At 34.4% G+C, this 12,581-nt stretch overlaps 1 protein-coding gene across 1 annotated transcript; it reads left to right on the forward strand.

The window, feature by feature from the left end:
- Positions 1-4,816, forward strand: LOC130049886 (scavenger receptor class F member 2-like). Its single transcript, XM_056148098.1, has 9 exons — positions 1-279; positions 426-484; positions 603-728; positions 861-900; positions 1,096-1,154; positions 2,694-2,828; positions 3,173-3,281; positions 3,390-3,448; positions 3,581-4,816. The coding sequence occupies exons 1-9, from the start codon at positions 182-184 to the stop codon at positions 3,646-3,648; spliced, it is 753 nt and encodes a 250-aa protein (XP_056004073.1). The 5' UTR covers positions 1-181; the 3' UTR covers positions 3,649-4,816.
- Positions 4,817-12,581: the final 7,765 nt, after the last annotated feature.

The raw sequence follows: 12,581 nt of genomic DNA on the forward strand, positions 1-12,581 counted from the left end.
GTATTTCACACTTTTATAGTAAACTTTGTTTGAATATTCGATTTACATGAAATTACCCCGGTATGCCATAATATCATACAGGAAGTGTACTTTCATCTTTGTGATAGTACGAAGTTTACATCTTTCTATATGTTATATCGTACGCAAAGGGAATTTTAAACAAGTTACTTGACATTGGAGGATGATTCCAAAACACGTCATATTTTTATTGCTATATTCTTTACAAATGGCATATCCTCTTGTTGACACGAAGGACAGTGGAGAATGTGTTCGAAAACAGTAAGCTATATTCCTTCGTAATTTCTTCATAAACATTATTCTCAGTGCCCAGTATTTTGTATTGATAATCAGAGCATGATAACTGTAGTTTCCTTTGGTACGGAAACATCAGCTAATTTAATGAAAGTTACATTGAAACATTTCAGAAACACCACTAATTGCTGTGCGAACTATGCTTATAATGCATCAGTGAAGGATTGCGTCGGTTAGTTTATTTTCTTATCTCCAAAATATGCTGCACGAGTTTAGAAAATCAAATACCAATCCTTGAACATTTGTTCAGAAATTCCAGATGATCCAAATGTGTAACTCTTGTTTTGCAGAATGTGTAGGAAGCTTTGGTCATAATTGTTCAGAGGAGTGCCCAGGTGGATTTTACGGAAGATCATGTAACAGTAAATGCAGATGTTCTAATGACACTTGTAATAAAATATCGGGATGCTTGGAACGTAAGCCTCTCTCTCTCTCCCTCGCTCGCTCTCTCTCTCTCTCCCCCCCTCTCTCTCCGTGTCTTTCTCTTTCAGTATTCAATACAATTTACTGAAAATAATTCCACGTACCCTACTTAACATACTTTGTAGACAGACCGAGTGAGAAGGATGGAATCTGCTATGACAAAGAGTAAGTTTTGAATAGAAACAATTGTGCTTGCCCTATTCTCAATTTTGTATTTTGCAGGATTCATGAGGTTGATCACTTTTCGCTTCCTTTATGTTTGAATTATTGCCGTGACCTACACTCAAGGAAATGCTTAGAACACACGATTAACATAAACCTGCTATCACTGTGTGACTAACGATATTATTCTGTTTGCAGGAATGATACTTACTGTTGTGCAAACTACATGTACCTAAAGAATGAGCATAGATGTAAAGGTCAGTATAAAATAAAAAGACAGTGAACACTATCTAACGATTCCTTTTATCCTATACTTTGTCCAGTTAACAGCGGTGATGATGAAATCTTTTGTATTAATGAAGCATAAGCTATGGCCGAATTTGATATAGCGCTGGTTGTTTATATATATATATATATATATATATATATATATATATATATATAAAGCACAAACAAACAATTATAACACCCAACCTTACGTTTACCCCTAGGATCTAAACGATACATGTGAAAATCAATTAATTAATATATAAAGCACTAAATAATCACAACTAGGTACTGAAAATTTTCGCCCCAGCCCGGGGTCGAACCAGCGACGTACGGCACCCACCGCCTAGCAAGAGGGAAGTCGTTGTGGCCGAGTGGACTTACGCACTGGTTTGACAATCTAGGGAAGTCGTTGTGGCCGAGTGGACTTACGCACTGGTTTGACAATCTTGCTAGGCGGTGGGTGCCGTACGTCGCTGGTCTGGGGCGAAAATTTTCAGTACCTAGTTGTGATTATTTAGTGCTTTATATATATATATATATATATATATATATATATATATATATATATTGATCTGAATTCTACATATTTTTACAAATTAAATAAAACCTTTTTATATTGTTTTCCTTTTAAAATACTATTGAAAGACATTTTCAGGGACATGGCATTAATTGGCTCATTTTCTTTTCTATGGCTTATTTTCAATCTCAAATTGGCATGAATAATTCAAAATATCAATTTTGAAGAAAAATCAATTATCTACAGCCTTTAGTTTCGATATTATATTTAAATATGCTGAGGGTGCTAAAGTTGAATTTTAAAACTTCAGGTAGGACAACGAAATTTTCACATGGAAATACATGTATATATAAAATGAATATCAAATTCATAGATAAAGGAATTAGAAACCTGACTGTATTCTCTAGAAATTCCACGAACCATGTTATTTTTACAGAACATGAATTCTTAACAAATTTGTTGGTCTGTGAATTTCGCGAAATTAGTTGTCGTAGGAATAAAATCGGCTATATAATGTCTTCTAGTGCATCACAAAATTGATTCTCAAAATTCAAGTATACAAAATTAATCCATACATGTAGCATTTTGATCTAATTTCACAACAAAACCATCTTTGCAAATACATGTATATATATCAAAGTGATGTATCATGTGTTGAAATTATGTAATTGATTTCGTTTGCCGTGCGATAGTTTCAGGTACATGTGTATCCCTCCATCAGTCTGTTTCTCCGTCATTCAGTGCATCCCACTCCATCGAATACATGAACATCTTTGAAAGTTATTGGTTGAAGTTAAATGATGGATACATTTTTACCCCGCTTTCACTTTACTTTGTATCATTTTTTTTCTTATTGGACACTGGGCACACCTGTCTGCCGGGAGTGGAATAAGCCTGAAAGTAACCCTACTCTAATTTCTTTTTTGTAAAAATTGTATATATTGTGTAGCAATACTTTCACTAGACATGATAACGCGACAGTTGTTAGACTTGAAATATGTCTTATCAGAGTGTGTGGGAAGGTTTGGCATCAACTGCAGTCACAAATGTCTAGAAGGATACTACGGAAAACAATGCAGTGAGAAATGCACGTGCAATGCCAGTCAGTGTGACGAGATACTGGGTTGTCTGGAACCTTCCTCAGGTATTGTGACTTTCATCATCAACATTATCTTCAAAGTATATATGTCTAGTTTGCTTCTAAAAAAAAGGGGGGGGGGGGGGGTAAGCAAGTAGAAGAACATTTGCAAAATAGTGCAAGTCGAAATACCCCCCATTTACTCCCCCATATGACAATAGACATTTTCACCTTACATTTATAATTTGTGATAAAGCTCATATCATGTAAGTCTAAGGATACGTCATGCAGCCATTATCGAGAATGAAAACACTTTAGTACAGTACAAAAGCACGGGTAAAAGTAACATTTATGTCTATCAAGTTAAAATGTTGAGAAAGGCAATTTATATCAATCTCATTAAACTTCAGAATTCGGTAGAGACGGACAGTCAGTGTCGTTATCCACTAAAATCGTCCTACCTGCTTCATTAGCCGCTGGAACTCTGTTACTTTGCATTACTATAGGATGTCTGTGCAGGTACGTGGGTATCAAAGTAATAACATGTAAAAGGTCAACCTCTTCATTTGACGTATGTCCTAAATTGATGACACATGAAAATAATCAAAATACTATTCCATTAATCAGGTTTTTAAAGAAGAAGCACACTGCCGAAATTCAAACCAACCACGCTAACACAACAAATAGTAAACTATCTCTCTCTCTCTCTCTCTCTCTCTCTCTCGTTATATAAAAGTTTTAGGATTTAAAGTAATACTCACACTACAACTTCAGACAAGATAAGTTGATAAATGCCAATAATATTCTACTTTTTTAAGTGGGACAAGATGAAGATTCTGCTTGTATCTATGCTGCTGTGAATCGTCCAAAGAAAAAAAAGGGTTAATGGCATGTCACAACATGATACTACGTACGGCAACGCATCGATTTTAAAAGAATCACAACACGAAGGCACTGACGTAAGAATTGATATGTCCGTATCTCAAGAAAAACACATGGTGGAAGATTTGGATACGGAATACAGCATGTGTTTAGAGGTTGGGGAAATGTACGATGATACAGTTTGTATGACTCTCTCACAATCTGTTGAAAGAATACATTCATCTGAAATCGAGAGTTTTTCGATTTAAGTGATTTCCCAAGAGAAAGAGGAAGACAGGAGCTGTACATTTCCAAAAATCATTCGGAGAGACTGAGAGTCGAAATTCGCAACGTCTTGATGATAAGCGTCATTTTTGTTGTCAGAAAAAAATTAAATTACTTCAAAATTGAATGATTTAAAGACAAATTTTCAGGTGAAATAATGAGAAATGTGCAACATACACATTAGTTGATACTACATGTAGCACTTAGAAATATCCCATCATTATCACAAACATTTTACACAATAGATCTATTTTAAACATGCTGTATTAAAGATCAATCTGATGAAAACAAAATGCATTCTTTCAGACACTTTACCAGGAACATCTGATACTGTGGAAGACGTAAATGTATCAAAAGTAAAAGTGAAATGTTTAAGAATAGAGTTAGGAAATGATAGAATAGATCACTGTTTGTTATCTTCACATTTTCATGCCACTATTCTATAAGGAAGTCTTTTAAATTATCCAAATATGACGGAAATATTGACGACTCTGGTGCCTTTTATTTCGTGATCACTAAAGTATATCTGATCTGTAAATGAATGAAATGTGTATTTTCTATAAATGAACAAAGACAAGATATTGCAAGTTCCATTATTACAGAGAAAACTACGGAGTTTCAAGCACTCAGTAATGCGTACTGGAAATAAATTTATGTATGTAAAATAAAATTAATGGAAGACAAAAAATGAGCCGAATTTAATCACAAACGTTAGATACTATTTCATCTATCATTTTTCTGTAATTAAATGGAATGCACAAAGTCAGATAAGCAAACCTTGTTAAATTTGTTTTATTATTATTCTGTCAAGAAAAATACCATGAAATTGTGCAACGTTTTTGTTTTACTTCAAAAATGTATTGTTGAACTGATGAGATTGATGACAATAAAAATTCTCTCTTACATGATGACAAATCTTCCGTGATATCAAGCTTCAAATATTATAAAAATACAGCGTAAGACCGTTGTTAAATTTATTTCAAAACCCGACTTTATGGTTATGAATTGTCAATACTTTTGGACAAAACTCACTGAAGGGTGAGACAGTCCTCTAGGAGATTCATCCAAGGGGTACAGGAGATAGATTATAGATGTGAAAAGTATGCCTTTGGTTGAACGCGAGTGGTACATATGTAGTTTGTCAGATTGCGTCTCCATGACCACCACCGTTACTATTGAAATCACAGTATTATTAGTATTCTTTTAAGTATATTTATGCTTTTTATCACATTTACCCCCCTTTATCCAGTGGATATCACTCGTACGATATTCCGTTTGTATTCCACATTATGTATTCCTACACCGAGTGACGTAATGTGCATAGGAACTGGATCAGGGTGGCAAAATTCCCAATAAATCAATTTTAAAAATTGATGGAAGTTGCACAGGTGTCGTTAAAGTTTTCAAAATTTAAAAAAAATAAATTCATATGTGAAGTAATTTGCTAAGATCGAGGGAACAGACCTGACATTTTCAGTAATTGAAATAGTTTTTCTTCAAATTCAAAATGAGATTTTTCCTAATGAACGTCTCCATCCGACCCCTTTTCAGAACTGAATGACGTACTATATAACTCCTTTTGAGTGTTAGAAAACTCGATATTTCACATATTTTACATCCCGCCTCTGATATACCCAGGGGCCCGTGATTGCCCAACTCTATTTTGTATTGCTTATCAGAGTTATGAGATTGATCACTGTTCGTTAACTTCACCTTTCATTAGGAAGCGAACACTTATCACATATTTAACCTTTATTCAGTGGATATCAACTTTCCAACTCCATGCAGCACATTGCACAGAAAACGATTCCCTCACCTATACAGATTACGAAACACAAGAACATCCAACAATGAATGCTTCATGACCCTCCATGTCACAGGAAATATAAAAACTCTCTGAATGGCAATGTACATGGACAATTCATCGAAAACATTCACACATGCAACTGTAACAAATCAAAAAGAACGTGAGTTCATTTTCATGAATAATCACACAATTTCAATGTAAAACGTACTTAAATGTAATTGCTTTCTCATTGACAATGATCTTTTGTGAATCAAACATAGTGACAGTCAATGTTCATTTTTTTTATTCATATTTCCAACGAACTATTTGTAGCGGTGTAATGTTACCATTACGAATGTAGTTAAGGTTAAGGTAAACAAAACGGAATTTTTCAAATGCAAATTCAATAGGTTTAGTTTGTTAGGATAAAATATGTGATAAAAAGTATCTCCCATAGTTCTATCCCGAACTTTGGCTGGAAAACACAACAAAGTGGATAATAATCACACCCAACCACAAACCATGATATCTATATATCTATCTATCCAAATATAGAGCTTACTTTAGGTGTAACCGATCAACTTGAGATGATTACTCTTTCTAAACACCTGACCCCTTTTCCAGTGTGTGTAGGGTTCCGTGTTTATTTTATTTTTAATTTTGTATTCTTTATAGGAATTATGAGATTCACCATTATTCGTTATTTTTTCTTAATCCCTTGAGCATTTCCTAAGAACACTACTGGACAAAGCAATTTTAAACAACTGCTTAAAGGAAACAACGCATGTTTCCAAACTTTTTCATTTGCTCAGGAAAATTTATTCTTTTCATGCCTAAAACTACTTTAAATGTGTTTTAATGAAATAGTTTGCGTAGTTTTTAGTTTGAAAGCGATGAAATTCAAATCTTGGGATATGCATATTTACTTTTGCTATTTTACGCGTCATTGTGTGTGACATCGGGATTAAAAACATCTATTGGCCATTTCATAAACAGATTAGATTTAATCGACAAAAAACCCAATATTATCACGTTAACTGCTTGTAAATAACATTGTATTAAGGTGTTTTGTGTCGTTCAATGGTGTACTAGTTGTCTGTAGAAAGTAGTATTTTTCAATTTTTTGAAGGAAGATATGAGAAAAAAGACGTGGATAAGTTTTTGTTGGAGCAAGAACTTTACCTTAAACAACAACAACAACAAAAAACAAAACAAAACAACAAAAAACCAGGCACCTTTGCTCGTGCACTTTTTCAAAATCGGTTTCGACAGATCCAGACGCGTGCTCCCACTTCCCACTTCATAACGACGTGCTGATCACAATTCAATAATAATAATATCGCTTTATTAAAATAGAATATTGTAATTTCTTCTTTAAAGTTGATTATTTTTATTGATTTGTATTTTGTCCTTTCCGAAATTCACCCGTGAGAGTAGTTATAGGCCTAGTTGTCAACAATGTAACGTATGATAATTTGCCTATTCTAAAAGTAAATAATAACTGCACGGTTTATTTTAGAAAAAAGCGCCAATTACAGATGTATAAAAGAATACCATTACCAAACAGTTTGTAGACGGCAACCCATATAAACATTATTTACTTGCAATATTGCCGATTTCAAACTCACTTTCATCGCGATATTTGGGTATTTACATCGCTATTTGTATGCAAGGGTGGCTAAAACATTTAAGATCCAGGAAATATGTCAACATCGATTTAATTGCTGTCCATGGTGCATAAATTAGGCCCCTAAAAGCTGAATTTTTAAAAAATATCTCACACTACTTTCACAATCAGTTGATTGAAGAAGGGCGCATGGGACGTCATTATACCATGTGACTACCTGTCTAATTAACGAGACTTTTTTTAATCGGGGCTTAGATGTGAATCCGTATTGTGACTAATTATCGCAATATTTTGGTGAACTAACTATTAGAACTAATTACTATAAGCATAAGAAAGACAGAATGCATATAATTTTGTATACTTTGAAAACATACGATGTGTCCTAAAGGGATTGAGATTAAACTTATTAAAGGATGATACTATACCATTTGTAGATGTGCAGAACAAATCTCATTTCGTCAAAACATGTATGCATGTGCATGCACGTGCATTAGCCTAACTCATTTGTTTTACAATTAAATCATTGGAGACGTATATCGTAAATGAAAGGTGAAGATAACGAACATTGATTAATCTCTTAAATCCTATAAACAATACAAAATAGATAGTTGGGCAAACACGGACCCCTGGACACACCAGAGGTGGGATCAGGTGCCTAGGAAGAGTAAGCATCCCCTGTCGACCGGTCACATCAACCTTGATCCCTATATCGAAGAAGGGCGCATTAGACGTCATTATACCACGTCACCACATACATTGTATCTAATTAACGAGACTTTTTTAAATCAGGGCTTAGATTTAAATCTGTATTGTGACTAATTATCGCAATATTTCGATGAACTAACCATTAGAACTAATTACTATAAGCATAAGAAATACAAAATGCATATAATTTTGTATACTTTGAAAACATACGATGTGTCCTTTAAGGAATCAGATCGGAAATAGCATTCGATACAGAATAACAGTTTAGATAGAAAAATACCAATACTTACGCCGCAAGTATATATTACATATCGTAACTATAATTTGAATGTTCAAATGTGCCAAACTACATGCGCATGCACGTGTGCTTCATACTGATTGGATAATACTCAAACGTCTATAAATATCATACAAATGGTGGAAATGGGATGATTTTCACAGCATAGATGATATAATCAAAATGTCAGATGGGGTACACGTCATACACAATCTAAGGTTCATCGTGGGATCCAAAGACGGAAAAATATTTAACAATTCGTTCAGTTCTAACTTCCAATTTATCTATAGAATTACACGTTGTTGCTGCTGTGAATGCTGTATTGGACAGATCAGAAATAGCATTCGATACAGAATGACAGTTCAGAAACGAAAATACCAAATGCACTCCCGTGAACGGAAACAGAAGACTGCGAACAACATTTAATAAATTTCAGAATATTTCCATTCCACAGTTTTTTTGATTAAAAACAACCTAAATCAGGTTATTTGTAGTATATAAAACAGTAAGAACAAGTATTTTTAAAAAGGCAACAATGGCTAATAATTATTTTTTCAACATTTCTTCTAAAAGCATCCCGTAGGGAACCAGGTTAAAATAAGTCCTCAGTACCCCTTGCTTGTCGTAAGATGCGACTAAATGGGACGGTCCTTCGGATGAGACCGCAAAAATGTAGGCCCCGTATCATAGCAGGTGTGGCACGATAAAAGTCCCTCCCTTCTTAAAGGCCGTAAGCGCCGAGCATAGGCCTAAATTTTGCAGCCCTTCACCGGCAATGGTGACGTTTCCATATGAGTGAAATATTCAATCAATCAATCTAAAAGCAGGTAGAGAGTGCGATAATGTTGTAATCATTGAAAGATTATTCCATATATGTACGCCTGAATATTGAAAAGAGTTTATAAAAAGGATTGTTTGATGTTGTGGTAAACTAATATTATAATTTAAATCTGAACGCAGGGGATATGAATCATTTCCCCTATCTTTGGTCGTCACGAAAATATTTTAAACAGCTAACTGTGAAGGAGAAACTTCAAACGTACTGTGCTACAACATGTGCCAGACGTGGTATAAATCAAATGTGGATTCTAACAAACATCTAAAGAACCTTTAGCAAATTTGAAATCACTAAACTCTTCTCAAATCACACCATCAAAACGTATGGCTTTTCAACACCTTACACAATCATTCCTTACGATAAAGTAAAGAATAGACTTTTTGACATAATAGACAGTTGCTTTTTCAACAAAAATAGAAAAAGGAAATATTCATTTCTGGGTATCAGTCATTAAAAATACTTTAAAAAACCACTCTGATTCTACGCACAAGTACTCTGAAGTTGATGTTAAAAGATGCTGGAGTTCCTCATTGACAATATCTTCGACATCCTCACAAGTCAAGGGTTATTGATTCGTTACATCACACTAACCCTTGACACCAGTCGTTATATAAAAGATGGGCTCATTAGACCATTACGCAATCCACTATGAATAAAACATCTAATGAAATCACTGTATCTTGTTATCGTGTACATCGATACAAATGACGCGATATCCTACTGCTCTATTGATACACACGCACAATTGTAATATTTACACCACTGATTACGTTTATTGATAGTTGATCAAGTTTGGAAACTTATTTGCTTAAGACAATATTGCTTAAACGATTGAAATAGCCATAACTGTAGGTACATGTATCAATACACGTGTTTTTATTTGAATCTCTAAAACGAATCAATAACACTTGACGTGTGAAGATGTATCTTCGAAATCTTTGGTTGTTGGAATCGTGGTCCTGTGTTAGCTGGTTTTTTTTTTTATTCTTATGAGGAAGAATTTATTCAAACACTTCTACATGAGAGGAAAAGCTCTTTAGCTGTGGCCTTCAACTCGACATTTAGATATATCAATAACGTTCAACTCGACATTTAGATATATCAATAACGTTCAACTCGACATTTAGATATATCAATAACGTTCAACTCGACATTTAGATATATCAATAACGTTTATTGGCAATAATCATTTTCATTCATGTGTCGACTTAATATATCCCTGTGAACTCGAAATATGAGGCACTATAGAATATTTTACATTGGCGTTCTACTAAAATATTTTATTAGAATAGATGCATTACAATTGGTACCATATAAGTATTGCATGTTAAAGACAAACTAACAACTTAATTCTATGACAAACTGGATGATTTCACCTTCTCCATTGTCAACTTCCGATATTCATGTAGCAAAATTCCAATATCACTCGCATATGATGTTTATATATCTCAACTGATTCGATAGACGGGAGCTTGTTCTGTGTATGATCAATTTTAAAATATTGAGGTACGCTATTGACAAACAAGTTGATATTACAGGCGTTTCAACCATCAGCTTCAAAGTCAGCATTTTACAAATTCTATGGTCATTATAATTATCTAACTTGAGAATACAATCTGTCATTGGTTTAAATGCTGTCTGACGTGTGTAAGAGCAATTGTTAGGGCATTCTTTGCATACGAATTTTGACTACGGATTACTCCGTTTACTTGATCAAAATATAGGACTCATGGCGAGTGTAACCGGTCAACAGGGGATGCTTACTTCTCCTAGGCACCTGATCCTACTACTGTCAAACTAGACAGCTAAAGCTGAAGATAATTTAAAGTGAACAATCTTATAACCCCTATAAGGAATACAAAATAAAGAGTTGGACAAACACGAACACCTGGACACACCAAAGGTGGGATTAGGTTCCTAGGAGGAGTGAACATCCCCTGTCGACCGGTCACACCCACCGTGATACCTATAACTTGATCAGGTAAATGGAGTAAGAGAATGGCCTAACAATTGGTATATGAAACACATCAGGCAGCATATGATCCAACGACAGGTTGTATTAGCAAACTACATCGTTATACCGACCATAGAATTTGCGAAATGCTAACTTTAAACTTTTGAAACTCCTGTAACATTAACATGCAAGGTGAAGATAACGAACAGTGATCAATCTCATAACTGCTATAAGCAATACAAAATAGATAGTTGGGCAAACACGGACCCCTGGATATACCAGAGGTGGGATCAGGTGCATAGGAGGAGTAAGCACCCCCTGTTGACCGGTCACACCCGCCGTGAGTCCTATATCTCCTTAAGCGAGATTCTATCGTTCTAGTAACAGCGCGTGATAGAGCAGGCAAGTTTTACTCATTGCACGCGAGGTCATTCTTTCAAAATGATTAGTCACTGAAAACAAAGGTAAAACTTGTTTCATTGAAATCTGAGAAACCTAGCCCCACAAATTTGCAGACACGATTAAGCGATTGATTGTACATATTGTTTGACATCTCACTGGAGAAATTTTCTCTCAAAAACGAAGTGACACGCTGTTATTGGACGATAGTACATGTACCTACTTTATATTTTAAACATAAAAATTCTATGACCAAAAGTAATGGTTACTTTCCCGAAACATCTTCGATTTCTGTGTAAAACCATAAAACATGCGAGGGAATAATCATGTGACCTTGGACCTACAGGGATGAGCTCCTTGACCTTGCTGGATGTCAGCCAATCAGAAAACACGGCATTATTCAATCACTTGATAAAAATTATCAATTGATATCTTAAGGAAGTTTTCAATCTACCTCGACCTTTAATGTATACAATGAGGAAGTAAATTACTTATAAACAGGATATACTTAAATTTCAATCACTACAAATACCACATACAGACGTGAAATTGTAATATACTAACATTTTGAACAGCTGTCCTTTCGTTAAACTACATTTGATGCGTATCTGCCCTTCACTTAATTCTGTATTCTTTACAGGACTTATGAGATTGATCACTATTCGTAATCTTCATTCGTGCACGTGAAATACATGCTGCCGTGTTATTTTCGATTATCTTGCGTTACTTTTAGTTTTCATATGATTCATAAACTACAGTATACTAAAATTTGTATTCCGCCCTAATCAATTTAAAAATAATATTTCACATTAAAAGGTAAAAAAGAAATGTCCTGCATTAAAGTAGCATTGATAATCATTTGACGATCTGATTTCCTCAAATATAATAATTGTTGAAGTTTCAACTTTTAGTATGTAAAAATAGTAAACTACTACATTTTTTCATGATGCCATTCCAATTCAAGCATCGCTCACACAATATACCCGAATTATGGCTGTGTAAACTGTTTGTCAGAATTAGAAGTACTAGTTTACGAATGATTGATACATTTAAAGTTTTTGTGACAGACTGGAGTAATGATAATTTT

This window comes from Ostrea edulis, chromosome 1, assembly GCF_947568905.1.
Source record: "Ostrea edulis chromosome 1, xbOstEdul1.1, whole genome shotgun sequence".
In the NCBI taxonomy this organism is placed as follows: Eukaryota; Metazoa; Mollusca; class Bivalvia; order Ostreida; family Ostreidae; genus Ostrea; species Ostrea edulis.

Bases quoted from the DNA above. Each gene is read 5' to 3' on its own strand.
- LOC130049886 (XM_056148098.1), top strand. From the start codon at position 182: ATGATTCCAAAACACGTCATATTTTTATTGCTATATTCTTTACAAATG. The intron at 280-425 runs GTAAGCTATATT...GAAACATTTCAG, and splicing joins GGAGAATGTGTTCGAAAACA to AAACACCACTAATTGCTGTG. The intron at 3,449-3,580 runs GTAAACTATCTC...TACTTTTTTAAG, and splicing joins CCACGCTAACACAACAAATA to TGGGACAAGATGAAGATTCT.